At 47.0% G+C, this 18,029-nt stretch overlaps 1 protein-coding gene across 1 annotated transcript; it reads left to right on the forward strand.

Annotated features, from left to right (window-relative positions):
- Window positions 1-8,308: 8,308 nt before the first annotated feature.
- PSMD9 (proteasome 26S subunit, non-ATPase 9) lies at window positions 8,309-17,541 on the forward strand. Its single transcript, XM_008142682.3, has 6 exons — window positions 8,309-8,585; window positions 12,357-12,459; window positions 14,554-14,765; window positions 15,559-15,660; window positions 16,800-16,888; window positions 17,190-17,541. The coding sequence occupies exons 1-6, from the start codon at window positions 8,448-8,450 to the stop codon at window positions 17,215-17,217; spliced, it is 672 nt and encodes a 223-aa protein (XP_008140904.2). The 5' UTR covers window positions 8,309-8,447; the 3' UTR covers window positions 17,218-17,541.
- Window positions 17,542-18,029: the final 488 nt, after the last annotated feature.

Below are 18,029 nucleotides of genomic sequence, written 5' to 3' on the forward strand. Positions count from 1 at the left end.
GGTGCCTTTGCGTGTGGTTCTCTCCTCTGGGTGGGAAGGGAAAGGGCCCAAACATTCCCAGAGGTGGGCTTTGGGGGACCAAAATGTCCAAAGTTTGCGTTGTTCTCTCCTTCCAGTGGGAGGGGGAAAGGTTAAAGCCGTTTTCAGAGCCGGAGCGAGGCTTTGGAGAAATCACAGGGGGGAAGAGCCAGCAGGGGGAGGGGGGGGTCCAGTTGCTGCGGCCCCTTCCCCCCATAAATGCTGAATTCACGGCTAGGGGTTTAAGTACATTTGCAGTGAAAATAAAGGGGGAGGGGTTTGTGTTTTATAGCTGCCACATCTGGGCATATGGTTAGAATTGACGTCCAATGTCAGGGGCTTCTGTTTCATGAGTGCCAGAGGGCTCCTCACCGTCGGGAGAGCTGGAGGGTGAAGTGTCACGGACACACACACACACATCCTACATTTCGCCATGTGGGCACCTAGGAATGTGAGCGTTCATGTCCCTCGAGGCTTTATCTTTGAGGCGATGGGGAGCTGTTGAGGCGTTTATAACAGAGTTGCAATATCATCAGGACTTTAAAAGCTTCTCCGACTGAGGTCAGCGTAGGGAGGAGAGCTGAGCAGGAAACTCAGCTGTGTGTAGTGCTGTGCTTGGACCGAGTGGCCCAGTGGCCTGTTTGTGATTCCTATTATATTCGGGGGCCGTAAATAAACCAAGAGGCTTTAATTCATTTGGAAATTGGACCTAAAAGCAGCCGAACAGCCCTGGGCTCTGCTTCCTAGAATCTGTAACTACAGGACCTCGGCCCCCCCCCCCCCCTCCCGCTGGCCCTGAGGCAGAACTAAGGAAGGTTCGGTGGCACAAGCCTATGAATAGAATGTCCCTGTCTCCTGCCAGGCCCCACAGCCCTCCCACCCAGGACTGAGAAATTAACTGGGGGCTTGGAAGGGCGAGGGCTGGCCCGGGTGCCCAGCTGTTATCAGGGCTCATGCAGCAGGGCAGGGCCAGCTGGGTGAAGCTGAACTTTATCTCCCGGGGCACAGAGCCCAGGTGCCCGAGCTGGGGGGTGACAGGCAGCTGTATCAACAGACACGAGGGTCCAGAGAGTCGATGGCTCTTTCTCTCCCATCTGGCTTCCTCCTTCCTTTCATCGATGTGGATCCCTAAAAACATCTTGCACCCCAGGCTCTGTCCCAGCCTCTGCTTCTGGAGAACCCATTCCGTGACAACCCCTTATAACCTGGGGTGGACGGCCTCTCTCCCGCCCTGGCATGCCATTGTCCACTGGTAACTTTTATACTCTCAACTTACTGTCATTTCTCCAGTCTACAGATGAGGAAACTGAGACTGTGGTTAGAAACGCTGAGCCAGAACCTGGATCCGGACCATCTGTGTCGCTGTTTGCGGCTGTCCCAATAGAACCGATCCTTTCTCTTACGGTCCCATAGGGGACCATGTATATGAAGGTGTGATCCGAACTTTATCCCCTTTTAAAGTCTAAAACAGGTAGTCACGGAGATGTCAAGTACAGCACAGGGAATATAGTCAACAATATTGTAATAACTACGGTGCCAAGTGGGTACTAGGATTATCACTTTGTAAAGTATATAAGTGTCTAACCACTGTGCTGTACACCTGAAACTAATATCAAATAATATTGGATGTCAATTGTAATTGAAAAATAAAAAGGATGGAGCAATTGGCTGTAGAAGTTGGTTTACCTGCCTGCTTTAAAAATAAAAAGTCTAGCCCTAGCCAGTTTGGCTCAGTGGATAGCATGTTTGCCTGTGGACCAAAGGGTCCTGGGTTCGAATCCAGTCAAGGACACGGACCTCAATTGCAGGCTTGATCTCTGGTCCCGGTCAGGATGCATGTGGGAGGCAACCAATCCATGTGTCTCTCTCATGTTGATGTTTCTCTCTCTCTGTTTCTCCCCCTCCCTTACACTCTCTCTAAAAAAAAAAAAAAGAAAAAAAGAAAAGAAAAATCAATGGAAAAATGTCCTTGGGTGAGGATTAACAAAAATAAAAAAATAAAAAGTCGCCCTAGCCGGTTTGGCTCAGTGGATAGAGCGTTGGCCTGCGGACTCAAGGGTCCCAAGTTCGATTCCAGTCAGGGGCATGTACCTTGGTTGTGGACATATGCCCAGTAGGGAGTGTGCAGGAGGCAGCTGATCGATGTTTCTCTCTCATCGATGTTCCTGACTCTCTATCCTTCTCCCTTCCTCCCTGTAAAGAATCAATAAAATATATATAAAATAAATAAATAGATAAATAAAAATTAAAAAGTCTAGAACAGGTCCTGGCAAGCATTTTCTTTAGCACAACATAGTAAATACTTCAGGCTTTGGGGCCCATTCAGCCTCTACTACAACTAACTATTCAACCCTGTTGTTGTATGAAAATGAATTGGCATGTCTGTGTGCCAATAAAACTTTATTTACAAAAACAGGCGGTGAGAAAAAAGAGACAGGAGTCCACATCTGAACCAAAGGCCAATAGTCTGCCCACCCCTGCCTAGACAAACAGTAAAACAAATGAACAAATGAAGCCTTGATTTGTAGCATTTGAATTCTGTGGTGTAAATACTCCCTATAGCCAAGTTCAGGCTACCAAGGTGAGGTCACTGAGTTTGGGTTTGAGAATGGCATGTGCAGTAACGTGGAACACCGATGGAATACACAAGAGCACAGGTAATAGTAAGCCGTAGTAAAACAACGAGGAAGGGAGGAGATTTGAGCATTTATTCCTTTGCGTTTAATACAGTTTGTTTAATTGTAAGCTTATATTATTTAATTTGTTGTTTCTTTTTCATTCAACCTCTACTATAATTTAATTTTAAGTAATGCTAGTGTTTTTAAAAATATGGTTCTCAGACTTCCCGGGGAGGGAATTAATAATGGGCTCTTCTGAGCCAGTAGTAGGGGCTCCACTCTCTGCTTGCCTGAGGTTTAGGGGGTGGAAGCCTCCAGGACTGGTGTGGAAGCTGAGCAACTGCTGTGACATCGAGGTCCAGGGCACATCAAAGGTTTTTTCTGTCCTCCCGGCCAAACTACGCATCACGTCAGTACCATTATCACTTGCATAAGCCGGAGGTGGAATTACTCAAGGCCAAGCATTGATCCCTTCCAGAAAGAACCTGTGTCCTCCCCACCCAGAGTCCCCAAGCTTTCAGACGTCTCGCACCCTTCACTGCGGAGCACTGACTTCCACTCTTCACAGGGTAACAGGGTAATTAGCTTTGGCCTCAGGTTTGCCGAGTTGCCTTCAATATATTGCTTAACCTCTCTGAACCTCCCTTCCCCACTTCTGAATATTAGGAGAGCTGTGGTAGCAGAGTCTCTGTCGTCTACAGGGATAGGAATGACTGTGTCCAACGCTTTGCATTTAACATAACCCCAGGAGGTAGGTATTATTATGATGCCCATTTTACAGTTCAGAAAACTGAGGCTCAGAGAAGCTAAGTGGTTCATACTGGTAAGTGGTGGAGTTGAGATTCATTCCCTCTTATTCCCCGTCCAAGTTTCTCTTTTATTTTTTCTGGTGTGTCTCATGCCCCTGGAGACCCTCAGGATTTTAACAAATGAAAAGGGTCTGAGAGGCCCTTATTCAGGGACTTGAATCCCAAATGCTCCAGGAACCCCGGAGAGGGATATGGAAGAGCTAGAGCCAGGTGGGGTTGTGGAGTTTAGACTCACACTTTGTCAGTTAGGCCAACGGTGACTCAGCTTCAGCCAGTTGTTGCCTGTGGGGATATGGGCCAAGTTTGGTCAGATATTGATCAAAAGAAGCTGGAGCTTTGTGCGAGGCAGCAGTTTAGGTGTTTACCTATGCCGCCATCTTGGTTTCTCCTCAAGAAGCTGGAGCTTTGGATTTTTATATGAAATCCACTGACTGAAAAATTGTATTGTTTTAAATTCTATTTATATGAAATATCCGGGATAGGCAAATCCATAGAGACAAAAATGTAGATTGGTGGTGGCCAGGGGCTGGGGGGGGGGTGGGGGTGGAGGAGGAACGGGGAGTGACTGCTCACTGGGCACAGGGTTCCTTTTTGGGGTGACGAAAATGTTTGGAACTAGATAAAAGTGGTGGTTGCACAACATTGTAAATAAATTAAATGCCACTGAATTGTTCACTTTAAATAAATGGTTAATTTTATGTTGCCTGAATCTCAGTTTTAAAAGCTGGACTGGCTTTACAATGTTCTTCATCATTTTGTGTGTATTTTGAAGTTGGATAGTAGTATTTCTACTCGAGATTAACATACATGAAAAAGTGCAGAAAGTACACAACTATGAGTTTTTCACAAAATGAACGTACCTTGTTTAACTAGCTCAGATAGGTGTTTTATTTTTTTTAAAAAACATATTTTATTGATTTTTTACAGAGCGAGGAAGGGAGAGGGATAGAGAGTTAGAAACATCGATGAGAGAGAAACATTGATCAGCTGCCTCCTGCACACCCTCTACTGGGGATGTGCCCACAACCAAGGTACATGCCCTTGACCGGAATCGAACCTGAAACCTTTCAGTCCGCAGGCCAAGGCTCTATCCCCTGAGCCAAACCGGTCAGGGCTTATTTTATTCTTTATAACAGAATTAATACAAGTTAAGTTAGGAGGGAAAGAGAAAATACACATAATTAAAAGTAAAAAATAAAGAGAGAGAGAGAGAGAGAAAGAGAAAGGGAAAAAGAAAATGCAGGAAACAAACCCTCCCATAATCCTTCATCTATCGGCAACCACCATGGACAGTTTGGCCATATCCACCCAGACTACCTTCTTTTTAAAAAAGTTATTTATTGAATTTATTGGAGAGACATGGGTTAATAAAGTTGTATAGGTTTCAGGTGTACAATTTTATAGACCACCTTCTAAAAACATATAAACATGTACAGATATGATACTTTTCTGCAACATGTTGTCATCACATATACTTGTAAGCTCTTTCCATGATGAGAAATACTATGTCCATCGTGACTGCGCGTGTGTATCTCCTCGAAAGTACCGGCCACTGTGCTGGGTGTCCTGTTTGCCCCTCCAAGTCCCTCCCCTGCTGCCCCACTCTGTGCCCAGGCCCCTTTGCCCTCAGCCAGCCGGAGGCTCAGGCAGGAGTGAGAGGAGGTGAGAGGAGGGAGAAGAGGGCTCTTCCCTGCCCAGCTCCCTCTCCGCCAGATGTTTGGGCCACAGTGTCCCTCTACTGAAGGCCACACTCCTGCTGGGTGGCTATACCCTCTCTAGGTTCTGAAATTACTCCTGCCCCTGGGGTGGGGTCTGACCCCTAGGGTCGCCAGTCCCAGGTGGTTTTATCATCCCTTATTTGCTCCCTTAAGCTTGCCCGTGACTGTGTAAATAGCCCTTACATTACCTTGCTGGTTCGATTCCAGGGTACATGCCTGGGTTTCGGGCTCCATCCCCTGGTTGAGGCCATGCAGAAGGCAGCCGATCAATGTTTTGCTCTCACATAGATGTTTCTGTCTCCCCACCCTCCTTCTTTTCTCTCTTAAAAAAAAATCAATAAAATATTTTTAAATAGCCTTCTGAGTGTGTCAGCTATTTTGTGATGGGCTCTTGAACTGATTCAGTAACTAATTTAAAATTCTAAAGCAGTTCTTAGTGAGCCAACTGCCACAAACCTACCATCAATTTGGACCTTAAAGTCCAGCCCGTTGAGTTATAGATGCAGGAACAGAGGGTAATTGCCTTGCCAGTCTGCTGGCTCCTAGGCCAGGGTGGAGAGGGAATATGGAAAGTGTGCTGAGTCCTGCCCTAACCGGTTTGGCTCAGTGGATAGAGCGTCGGCCTGCGGACTGAAGGGTCCCAGGTTCGATTCCGGTCAAGGGAATGTACCTTGGTTGCGGGCACATACCTGGTGGGGAGTGTGCAGGAGGCAGCTGATCGATGTTTCTAGCTCTCTATCCCTCTCCCTTCCTCTCTGTAAAAAAATCAATAAAATATATTAAAAAAAAAAAAAGAAAGTGTGCTGAGTCCTGAAGGCAGGCAGTATGAATTATGACTGACCAGGTCTCCCTGGAGTGGCTCTAGCTTCCTGACTCTATTTCCCAATTCTGGGTCTCTTGGCCTCTGTCTGCCTCTGAAATGGAAATGAGCAAGATATGTGTGTTTGGAAGAGGCAAATATCAGTTCTTTGAGATCTTGGCAGCTTTGTGAAACAAAGGATTGGTGAATGGTCTGTTTCCTCCCCCCAAAGCCCCCCACAGGTAAGATGAACCCCAGAACAGCTGGAATGGGGAAAGAACAAGGATTGTTCTCTTAGCCTGTCCCTTAGAATCCTGTTAAATGCTGGCTCAGTCCAACATTGGAAGATAAGCCTCAGCCAGCATCCTTTGAGTCCTCAATGGGTGGACACACAGATAAACACATGCATTTACAATACCAGGTGGAAAGGGCAGCTTTGGGTTGGTTGGGGAACGATTCCCAGGGGAGGTCATGTTTGTGCGGATCTTGAAGGAGGAGCTGACCTCAGCCCGGACTGAGATGAGGCTCTAGAGAAGGGAGGAACAGGTGCTAAGATCCAGTGCTGAAAGAGACGAAGCAATAAATGTGCCAGGAACTTCTAGAACAGTGGTTCTCAACCTTCCTAATGCCGCGACCCTTTAATACAGTTCCTCATGTTGTGGTGACCCCCAACCATAAAATTATTTCCGTTGCTACTTCATAACTGTAATTTTGCTACTGTTATGAATCACAATGTAAATATCTGTGTTTTCCGATGGTCTTAGGCGACCCTGCTAGCTGTAGAGCCTGAGACCATCGGAAAACACAGATATTTACAATGTGATTCATAATGTAAAGGACCTAGATGAAATACAGGGAGGGACTTGGAGGGACAAACAGGACACCCAGCGCAGGGCAGATTCTAGGAGATTGCCTAGCACGCAGGTGTATTTCACAAGGCTGACCTTTTGGGATAGTTCAGGCCGGTTGTTCTGAAGAATGTCCCTCGGTTAGGATTTGAGTGTTTGTTTGCCGTGACTGAATTCAGGGTAAACATGTTCGAATACTACATAAGTGATGGTGTGTCCTTTTCGGTGTGGATGGGCTATTCGGGCTATGGTACACCTTTCAGGGCGAGGCTGGGCTCTTCCGGGCTAGGCTCCGCCCTTCACCACTGGCTCTGGCTATCGGGAAGTAGGTTGGGGTCTTAGGGGCCAGTCTCCGGTTTTAGGGGCTAGTCTCGGCTCTTCAGAACTAGTGTCAGCCCTAAGGGAGTAGATCCAGCTCTTAGTTCTTGGCTGGGCTCTTCGGGGTTAGGCTACACCTTTCAGGGTAAAACATTAGGGGCACATGTTACGAAATTCAGTTCCATCAGTTGGCTTTAGGCGGGGTTGAAATTCGGGCTGCTGGCTTTGCTACTTGGGCAAGTTGGTTATTGAGATGGTGTTGTCGTCTGTCAAGTGAGGGTAATAACAATCCTGGTTTCAAGAGGTTGTTTATATGTAAGGCACTTAAAACAGTGTCTGGCACATTGTAACTATTTGATAAATTATTAGTATTAATTTATTATCATCAATACTATAAAAATAGTAAAACCCAAAATTTATAGACATCTACTATCTGACAGGCACTGAGCCCAACTCTCAATTCTTTACCCATCCAGCACCCAGGACAGAGTATGACACAAAGGAGGCATCCAATAAATATTTGTTGGCAAAATGTCAGCTCTATGAGATGGATTTCTGTTGATACACAGATGAGAAAACTGAGGCTCAGAGAAGTGAAGTAATTTACTCAAGATCACTACAGTGCAGTAAGTGGCAAGAGCCCTGAATTTGAACACAACCTTGTAGGCTTTGTAAAAAATGAGGGTTAGGAATAAGAATATGTTTTGTAAACCCTCCAGCACGCGTAGATGTGAAGAGCTGGATTTGAGCACCACGCACAGTGCTCTCACAATGCACACAGTAGGCGCTCAATAAATGTTAGTTGAATGAATGAGGACAGAAAATGAGTCAGCTAGCCCGGCAGGTGTGGCTCGTGGTTGAGTGTGGACCCAGGAACTAAGAGATCACGGTTGGATTCCTGGTCAGGGCACAAACCTGGGTGTGGGCTCGAACCCCAGTAGGGGGGCGTGCAGGAGGCAGCAGGTTGATGATGTTTCTATCTCTCTATTCGTCTCCCTTCCTCTCTCTCTAAAAATCAATTTTAAAAAAAGTCAGCTAGAGAGAGAGATAAACCAACTGGCCTTGTCCCTAGCTGTGGGGTACAGGGAACCATTCCTCCGCACCCTGCGCCAGGTGGAGGCGCCACAAGACCGCTGGTTCCAGCAGGGTGTGGCTTCAGGTGACCCCGCCCACCGACGAAACCACGTCCCTTGCTCCTCCCAGCGCTCGAGGACGGACGGACCGCGGTGTTTTGGCCCGCGGGCGGAGCCGTAGCCAAAGTCTTCTCGGGGGTCCGCAACCGGAAGCCGGGTGTCCAGAATCCTGGCTGGAGGTCCAAGATGTCGGAGAAGGAAGGCGAGTCGAGCGGGGGCTCCCCGCATGCCAGCGCGGTGACGGTCAGCGATGTCCAGGAGCTGATACGGCGCAAGGAGGAGATCGAAGCGCAGATCAAGGCCAATTATGGCGTGCTGGAGAGCGTGAGTGTGGGCTCGGGGCTCCCGGGCGGCGTGGGGGCGCCCCGACCCCTCCGGACTCGGCCCCACCCCCCGGCCCGGGGGACTGGGAGGCCCTAGGCGCCGCCACTGCGGCCTCTGTCGGTGGCAGAGAGGCTCCGCACGTAGAGAACTAAACGGTGTGGGTGTCCTAGCAAGCGTGTGTGGAGCCCTTACTCTGTGCTGGGCGTGGTTTTACGTGCTTTCGTTCCACCGGTGAGCTCATTTCATCCTCGCAGCAACCCTTTGAGATGAGCTCCGTTATTTCGCCCATTTTAGGGATGGGGAAACTGAGGCGTTGCTTACCTTAGACCTGCCTCCCGTCACAGAGCTAATAAGTTTGCAGAGGCCGGGTGATTGACAGTCACTGTTCCGGGTTTTGCTAACCCATCCTGATGGGGGGCAGAGCGCGCCGGAGCAGATGCTGCATTTCTGGCAAATTATTAGCGATGCTGATGCTCCTGGTCAAAGGACTGAACTTTGAGTGACAGTTAAGGCTCATTGTACTTATTGCATAAAGAGGAAACTGAGGCCCAGAGTGGGGCGCACCCTTGCCTAGGGTCTTGTAACTAAAAAGTGGCCGTGGTAGAGCTCGATCCTAGGTCTCTCTGGCTCCAAAACTGATAGTTTTCCTTAAGCCATCTGATAGTTTTTCTTAAAACCACAAAGCAATTTATAGAGGAAGTAAGTTAATTACATCCTGCATAGGGCGGATGGGATGCATTTTAGGTAATGGGAGTAAGATGAAGTACTGGATGGGAGGCCAGGGTACCATTTTACTGGGTGCTGACTGTATATGCCTGGAGGGCGGTGGGTTATGAAGGGGAAGTCACTTGCTCAAAGTCACACAGTGGGATTTGGGTCTCAGGCCTGTTGAATCCAGAACCTGTGCTTTCAGGTGTTATGCCGGCAATTTCTTTAACTTTAATTACTGTCTACCATAAGCACGATGCTGTATCCATATACTTCTTGTTATTCCCTTTATGTGTGTGTTTTTTTTTTTTTCATCCTCACCCAAGGATATGTTTTCACTGATTTTTAGAGAGAGGAAAGGAGAGAAAAAGAGAAACATTGATGTGAGAGAGAGACATTGATCGGCTGCCTCCCGCATTACCACGTGTGTCTGGACAGGGGTTGGAACCTGAAACCCAGCCATGTGCCCCGAATGGGAATTGAACTAGCAACCTTTTGGTGTATGGGATGATGCTTCAACCAACTGAGCCACCCAGCCAGGGGCTCCTTGTATGTTTTACTTTAAGTTGACCCATTTTTTTTACTTAAATAAATTTATTTTAAAAGGAAATTTTACTAGTATAGTTCTATAGCATGTGAAAAAATGAGAATCTCTTCCCTTAAATATAAGGTAGAAATGTACATCAAGATGATCCATACAAATCTCCATTAACTGATGAGTGGATAAATAAAATGTGGTTTCTCCATACAATGGATGTTATTTAATAAAAAGGGACAAAGCACTAACACACACCACAATGTGCATGAGCCTTGAAAGCATGATGCTGAGTGAAAGAAGTTCATCAAAAAGGCCACATATCTTACGATTCTGTTTATACGAAATGTCTAGAATAGGCCACTCCATAGAGACAGGAAGTAGCTTTGTGGTTGCTAGAGGCTGAGGGGAGGGGAGAATGGGAATGAGGGTGATGAAAATGTTCTAAAATTGATTGTGGCGATGGTTGCACAACCCTGCAAATATTCTAAAAACCATTGAATTATACACTTTAAATGGATGGATTGTATGGTTTGTGAATTCTATCTCAGTAAAGCTGTTAAAAACAAACTTGAGGCCCAGAGATAGCAGGTGATCTGTGGGTGATGTCACCAAATGGAGACTTTCTTCCTGATTATTGGAGGATCGGAGATCATTGGAAAGGGAGTTATTTAATGCCCTGTGTGTGAGGCGCCAGTGGTGTGTGTCCCCACTTTGGAAATCAGTATCTTACATGGTATTGCTTGGGGAATGCCAGTGAACTCAGTCATGTGGAAAGGCAGGCGGCTGATACAGGTGTGTAGCCGTGGGACATTTATGCAGCATCTGTAGAGAGTCCTGTCTTAAGGGACTATAGGAGACCCCCATCCCCCCACCCTCTTGCCAACAGGAAACAGTCTGTGTAACCCAGTGGCTTCCAGAGAGACAGGGAGAGAAGCAAATGGAATCCCTCCACCCGGTACCTGTGTGCGCTGGGCGCTGTCTCTGTGCTCACTAGTAATTACCGGTACAGCCATCACTTACTGCTGTGTGTATTCAGTTCCTAGGGCCGCCATAACAAATGACCACAAACTGGGTGGCTGAAAACAAGATAAATTTACTCTCCCACAGTTGTGGAGGTTAGAAATGAAGCCCGAAGTCAAGGTGAAGGCAGGGTCTGAAGGACCGTCCATTCGATGCCTCTCTCCTAGGTCCTGGTGGCTGTCAGCCATCCTTGGATTGTAGCTGTTTTACTCCCTTCTCTGCCCTCTACCTTCACATGCCTTCTCTCTGTGTCCCAGGTGTCTCTCTCCTTTCTCTTGTACGGATACCCGGTACTGGATTTAGGGCCCACCCCAAATCTAGGGTGACCTCAGAGACCCTTCACTTAATTACATCTGCAAAGATCCTTTTTCCAAGTAAGGTCACATCCCCAGGTTCTGGGGTTAGGATTTGGACATATCTTTTGGGGGCCGCTGTTCAACCCACTTTGCATGTTCCTGGCACTGTGCTAAGCACTCTACATAGGTCAACTCATCAAGTCTCATGATAGGTGGGCGGGTGAGTACCTTCGTTCCCATTTAGTAACCGAGGAAGCTGAGACCGTAGGAGGTAAAGGTCTTAGCCAAGGCACCCAGGTTGTTTGTGGCAGAATTGAGATCACATCAAAGGCTGTCCGACTGCAGAATCCCTCCCCTTACATCATCATCGGTGTATAACACGTCTCACTGCTTCTGTACATCATGCTCTGACTTATGTAGGAAAAGACCAAAATGTTGAAAGAGATCTATTGTTTCAAATAGGGAATACAGTCCCATGGTCAAAATTCAAAGGCTACTAAAGGATGTAAAAGGAAAAGTCTCTCTTCCTCGCCTGTTCCCCAGCCCCCCAGTTCCTGTCCCTCATGGGCCCTTGGTGATATCAGTGTGTCCTGCCAGGGTCGGGAGCCTCTTTGAAAGCCCTCTGAGGCCATCTTTTGTACATTCAGCAGAATCCAAGTTGGGCCACAGCTGGATGCGTCTGGGGCTTTCACTCCCTTCCAGCTTCCAAGGCTGTTGGCCAGATGTCCGCTGCCTGGAGGAGGAGGGTTTGGAGGAGCCAGAGGAGGCTGGCCTTGGGGCTCATGCTCAAAGGAGTTTTATCTGCACAGTTCTAACTTCAAAAAGGGAGAATGATTCACACAGTACTTGTATTTTTCAAAAATTAATTTAAAAAACAGGGCCCACCGTAGAGGGTACTTGTGAGAGGATGTGGGTAACATACCGAGTCTGTGCCAGGTGGTCGCCTTCATTATGACTGCGAAGGCAGAGTCTGGGAAAGAGGTCTTGAGGACCTCAGACCTGTGCGACTTTAAATTTTTTTAAAAAAATATTTTTGTTGAATTTTCAGAGAGAGGAAGGGAGAGGGGGAGAGAGAGATACAAACATTAATGATGTGCCCTGACCGGGAATCGAACTGTGATCTTCCTGGTTCATGGGTCCATGCTCAATCACTGAGCCACACCGGGAGGGCCTGTGCGATTTTTTAAAATCCACATTTCTTTCCTCCAGCTAAAAGGTGTTGGGATGAATGAGCCGCTGGTGGACTGCGAGGGCTACCCCCGCTCAGACGTGGACCTGTACCAAGTTCGAACTGCCAGGCACAACATCGTCTGTGAGTGACCCGTGGGGCCCCACCTTGCAGAGGGGGACATTAAATGAAATCACCAGTATCCCATGTTATCTGCTTCCCTCTCTGCTGCCGCGACAGGGTTATCTCATTGTCTCCATGGAGGAATGACAGCCCAGGGAATGGGTTAAACTCAGGGTTCTGTATTTATAGCTTCCTTTTGTTTTTAAGAGCTTTACTTCATTCTGGAAACTTTATTGAAATAACAATAGAAACCCAGGTCAGATATTGCTGACGATCCTAATCACATCGATTATGTGTTAGGAATTATGTTTCGCTGTTGATGATAGTGACCCAGGAACGGAGGGAGAACAGAGGGGGGGCAGTGCATTTGTTTTCTGTTTCTCATGTAACACATCACCTCATACTTAGTGGCCTAAAACGTCACAGACTTGTTATCTCACAGCTCTGGAGGTGAGACCTCCAAATGGGTCTCACTGGGTTAAGATCAAGGTGTTGGACAGGGCGTGTTCCTGCCGGGGGGTCCAGGGGCGAGCCCGGTTCCTTGTCTTTTCCAGCTCCTAGAGGCCGCCCGCATCCCTTGTTTTGTGGCTCCTTCCATCTTCAAAGCTGACAGTTAAATCCCTCCAACTCCGATTCTGTCACATCGCTTTCTTTCATTTTGCCTCCCTCCTTCACTTAAAAAGACCCATGATGGCATCGGGCCAGTGGTTCCCAACCTTTTTTTTGGCCATGCCCCACCTAAGCATCTCTAAAATCCTGATGCCCCCCTATGACATATAATTCTTATTATTCAAAAAGTGAACTCCTGCCAAAACCGGTTTGGCTCAGTGGATAGAGCGTCGGCCTGCGGACTGAAAGGTCCCAGGTTTGATTCCGGTCAAGGGCATGTACCTTGGTTGCGGGTATATCCCCGGTAGGGGGTGTGCAGGAGGCAGCTGGTCGATGTATCTCTCTCATCGATGTTTCTAGCTTTCTATCCCTCTCCCTTCCTCTCTGTAAAAAATCAATAAAATATATAAAAAAAAAAAAAAAAAGTGAACTCCTATTCACGTGGAGGAAGCCTAAAAGGCCATTAACTTGGTCTAAACAAGTTTCCAAAGAACATGGCATCCGTGAAAGAGAGAAATAAAAGAAGGAAAGGACAGTTGAAGTAATGAGGAAGAAATTACTAAGAAATTGTTAAAAAATAATAATATGAAGTGGTATGAAAAAATAGCAAATAAAGTTTGAAAACATATAATAAAGAACTGAAATGCATAAATATGTCACAATATATATATGTGTGTGTGTGTGTGTGTGTGTATATATATATATATATATATACATATATATATATATATATACACACACACACACACACACACACACACTGTATCCGAGGCTCCTAGAACCATAATAAATACAAAAATTCACTATTAATAACTCATTCTCGAATTGCCTCCCTTAAAAATCAAATTGCCCCCCTGTGGGCGTGTGCCCCACGTTGGGAACCACTGCATTGGGCCCACCCCCTCGATAACCCAGGATAACCTCGTTCTCAGGGTCATAAACTTAATCACATTGACATAGTCCCTGTTGCCACGTAAAGCAGCACAGTCACAGGTCCCGGGGATTAGGACGTGGACATCTTTGCGGGGCCCTTGTTCACACTGCCACAGGTGGGCAGCCAGTGGTCTACCACCAAGTCATATTAGAAGGGAATTACCGCCCTGCCTGGTGTGGCTCAGTTGGCTGGGCATCATCCCTCCCTTGCACCGAGAGGTCGCCAGTTCGATTCCTGGTCAGGGTGCATGCCCAGGTTGTGGGTTCGGTCCCTGGTCAGGGTGTGTACCTGAGGCACCTGATTGATATTTCTCTCTCACATCAGTGTTTCTCTCTGTCTCTCTCTCTCCTCTCTCAAATTAATAAAAAGCATTTTAAGAAAAGGAAGGGAATTATCGTCTACATTTTCTGCTTCCTGACTTCTGTTACCTGTTTGAATCATGACTCCACCTGAGTGTTTCAGTATAAGGCCGAGCATGTAGGACGTGCTCGCTGAGTATTCAGTGAATGAATGAGGGAGTCTTGTGTCCTCGGCTGTCATCCTTGGCCCCTGATCTGGTTTCCTCCTCCCAGGCTTGCAGAACGATCACAAGGCGGTGATGAAGCAGGTGGAGGAGGCCCTGCACCAGCTGCACGCTCGGGACAAGGAGAAGCAGGCCCGGGACATGGCCGAGGCCCAGGAAGAGGCCATGAGCCAAAGCCCGGGCCAGAGCGAGGGCCTCAGCGCCCCTCAGGCCTTTGCCAAAGTGAACAGCATCAGCCCCGGCTCCCCCGCGAGCATCGCGGTAAGCCAGGGCCTGTTGCACAGAGGCTCTGTCCTGTTCACCACTGTATCCACGCATTCAGCACAGGGCTGTCGTTGGCCCATAGCAAACATATATTTTTTAAATATATTTTTATTGATTTCAGAGAGGAAGGGAGAGGGAGAGAGATAGAAACAATGATGAGAGAGAATCATTGATCGGCTGCCTCCTGCATGCCCCCCACTGGGGACCAAGCTTGCATCCCAGGCATATGCCCTTGACCAGACTTGAACCCAGGACCCTTCAGTCTGCAGGCCAACACTATCCACTGAGCCAAACTGGCTAGGAGAACACAGCAAATACTTGTTGAAGGGGTGAGTGCATCACCATCTGTATTCTTAGAATGAAAAGGTCACACTAAGGCCTGTGGTCAGCCTTGTGCCTGTGGCTGCTCATTTGAGGGCAAACTTATCTAAGTTCTGACCCCTGAACAAAAGAGGTCCAGACTGTCCTGTGTCTGTCTGCCCCGAACCTGGGTCAGGACCCCAGAGAGCAGCAGTTGGCTTTTCCCCACATATCTCAAGGCCTCCACAACCGCCAGCTTTTATCAGACACTGGGCAGACCTGGCCACCTTCTACTACATCTGCCCTAGAAGGAGCCCCCCGGAGGAGGTGCCCAATTATCTGCCTTCTGCATGACCTCTTCGCTTTGGGCCTGTCCTTGTCCCCGGTAGAAAACACGCTCTTGGCCTTGACATTCATTAGTATGGAAGGGTAAAGAACACCAGAAGCACATCTAACCTCTAGCCTGGTTTTCCATCTCTTCTTTCTTTAGGGTCTGCAAGTGGATGATGAGATTGTGGAGTTTGGCTCCGTAAACACCCAAAACTTCCAGTCGCTGCAAAACATTGGCACCGTGGTGCAGCACAGTGAGGGGGTAAGTTGGGGGTTACGTGGCATTTGGTCAGTAACCCTAGAATTGCCGGAATCACATAATATTTGTCCTTTTGTGACTGGTGTATTGCACTTAGCATAATGTCTTCATGGTCCTTCAGTGTCGTTATATATGTCAGAATTTTCTTCCTTTTTAAGGGTTGGTTTTTTCACTCTGTTGATAGTATCCTTTGATGCACAAAAATTTTAAATTTTGACCAAGGGGCCGCCAGTTCAATTCCTGGTCAGGGCACATTACTGGGTTACGGGCTCCATCCCTGATCAGGGGCATGTGGGAGGCAGCTGGTTGATGTTTCGCTCTCACATTGATGTTTCTCTCTCACATTGGTGTTTCTCTCTCCTCCTTTCCTCTCTTTCTAAAATTAATAAAAGCATATTTTAAAAAATACTAATACATGCACATCGTTAAAAAGTTAATGGTATAGAAAGATATAAAAGTAAACGTTGTTTTCTCTGACTCCATTCTCTCTGGGAAGTAACTCTGTTCACAGTGTTTTGGTATATCTTCCAGAAAACATTGTATGCACCAAGCAATACATATGTTCTTTTAGAAAATATATTCAAATGGGTTCATTCTTAGTTGGTTTTGTTTTGTATCCTAAAACTGCCTCATTCACTGTACTATATTTGAATCATACCTGACTAAGGGATATTTTGGGTGTTTCCAGTTTTTGAATTTATAAACAGTCCTGGGATGAACACTTTGTTCATATATCTTTCTGTATTTTTGCAAAATGTATTTTATATGCACATTTTAATTTTAATATTTGTTAATCCTCACTTGATGCTCTTATCCACTGAGCCAAACCGGCTAGGGCTGTATGCACTTCCTAAAGATTTTTTTTTGCGGGGGGGGGGAATGTGTCTCTGCAAGAGGATGGTACCGATTTGCAGCCCCAGTGACTGCCCTGAGAGTGCCACATCCCCCACCCACCAACTGCAGGTTAATGCTTAAAGTAAGTATCCTTGCTAACCTGATGGGCGAAAAGCCGGAATCGAACCCGGGACCCTTCAGTCTGCAGGCGGACACTGTGTTCACTGATAGAGCATCTCAGCATTTTAGCCTGAATTTCTTTGAATGCTAAGGAGGTTGAACATAAAACGAGCTCATTTTCTTTTCAGAAGCCCCTGAATGTGACAGTGATCCGCAGAGGGGAGAAACACCGGCTTAGACTTGTCCCAACACGCTGGGCGGGGAAAGGACTGCTGGGGTAAAGTATCTGTTTTGGTTCATTGACACGGCAGTGTCCATTGCATGTTTGTTAGACATAAAGCTGGGGGGGAGGAGGGGTTGGGAAATGATGGGAATCCCCAGGTGACCTGTAGAACTGATGATGAATACTTGGGGCAGGAATGAGACTATAGGTGCAGAGGTGGAGGGAGCCCTGGTCTCTCTGGCATTTGCTTTACGGGACTAAAGAAGGTAATTGAAAAGCTCAGGAGGGCTCACCTCCTGATCTCTCTGAATGGAGCCGTCAAACTTACGCTGTTTCTTTTCTTTTTTTCTTCCAGCTGCAACATTATTCCTTTGCAAAGTTGATTGTCCCTGAGGAACAGTATCAGGAAAGCATGTTCTGTGGCCCTAGACTTGTGTCTAGGGGGGGATTTCTCCCTTCTCTTCTCTCCCTGGAGTTTTAGGACCTGGAAGCCTGAACTTCTAGGTGGTAGAAACGCCATGGCCTCCGAGTGCTGGGATTAAGGCATTGTCAGAACTTGATTTGTGCTTAGCATCTTTCTGAGTTAGACCTTGGCCCCAAACGGGAATCTCTGATGGCAAGAGGGTGGGAGTTACTCCGACAGGTGCTGTCATGACTTTATTCTTTTAGGAATTATTTTCTCCAAATAAACAGTTTTATAGTACTGATATGAGCGTGTTATCACCCCAACTAAACTCCTTGTGGCCCTCTCAGACCAAAGCTTAGAACATCCTCACAGAAAGTTGGGCCCTGGCCGGTGGCTCAGTTGGTTGGAGCGTTGAACTGATGTGCCAGGGTTGTGGGCTCGATCCCCAGTCAGGGCCCATGCAGGGGTCATCCGATGAGTGCATGAATAAGTGGAACAACGGAACGATATTTCTCTCTCTCCTCTCCCTAAAATAAAAAGGAAGAAAGGAAGGAAGGAAGGGAAGGAAGGAAGGAAGAAAGAAAGAAAGGAAGGAAGAAAGAAAGAAAGAAAGAAAGAAAAGAAAGAAAGAAAGAAAGAAAGAAAGAAAGAAAGAAAGAAAGAAAGAAAGAAAGAAAGAACAATAATTGTACCAAAGTCAAATTTGACCACGATATTTCAGGAACATCCTTCTTTATGGCATGGGGTTTCCAGACACCGGCTGCCTGTCTCCCTTTGCAGTGCGGCGTT

This window comes from Eptesicus fuscus, chromosome 23 (assembly GCF_027574615.1).
Source record: "Eptesicus fuscus isolate TK198812 chromosome 23, DD_ASM_mEF_20220401, whole genome shotgun sequence".
Classification (NCBI taxonomy): Eukaryota; Metazoa; Chordata; class Mammalia; order Chiroptera; family Vespertilionidae; genus Eptesicus; species Eptesicus fuscus.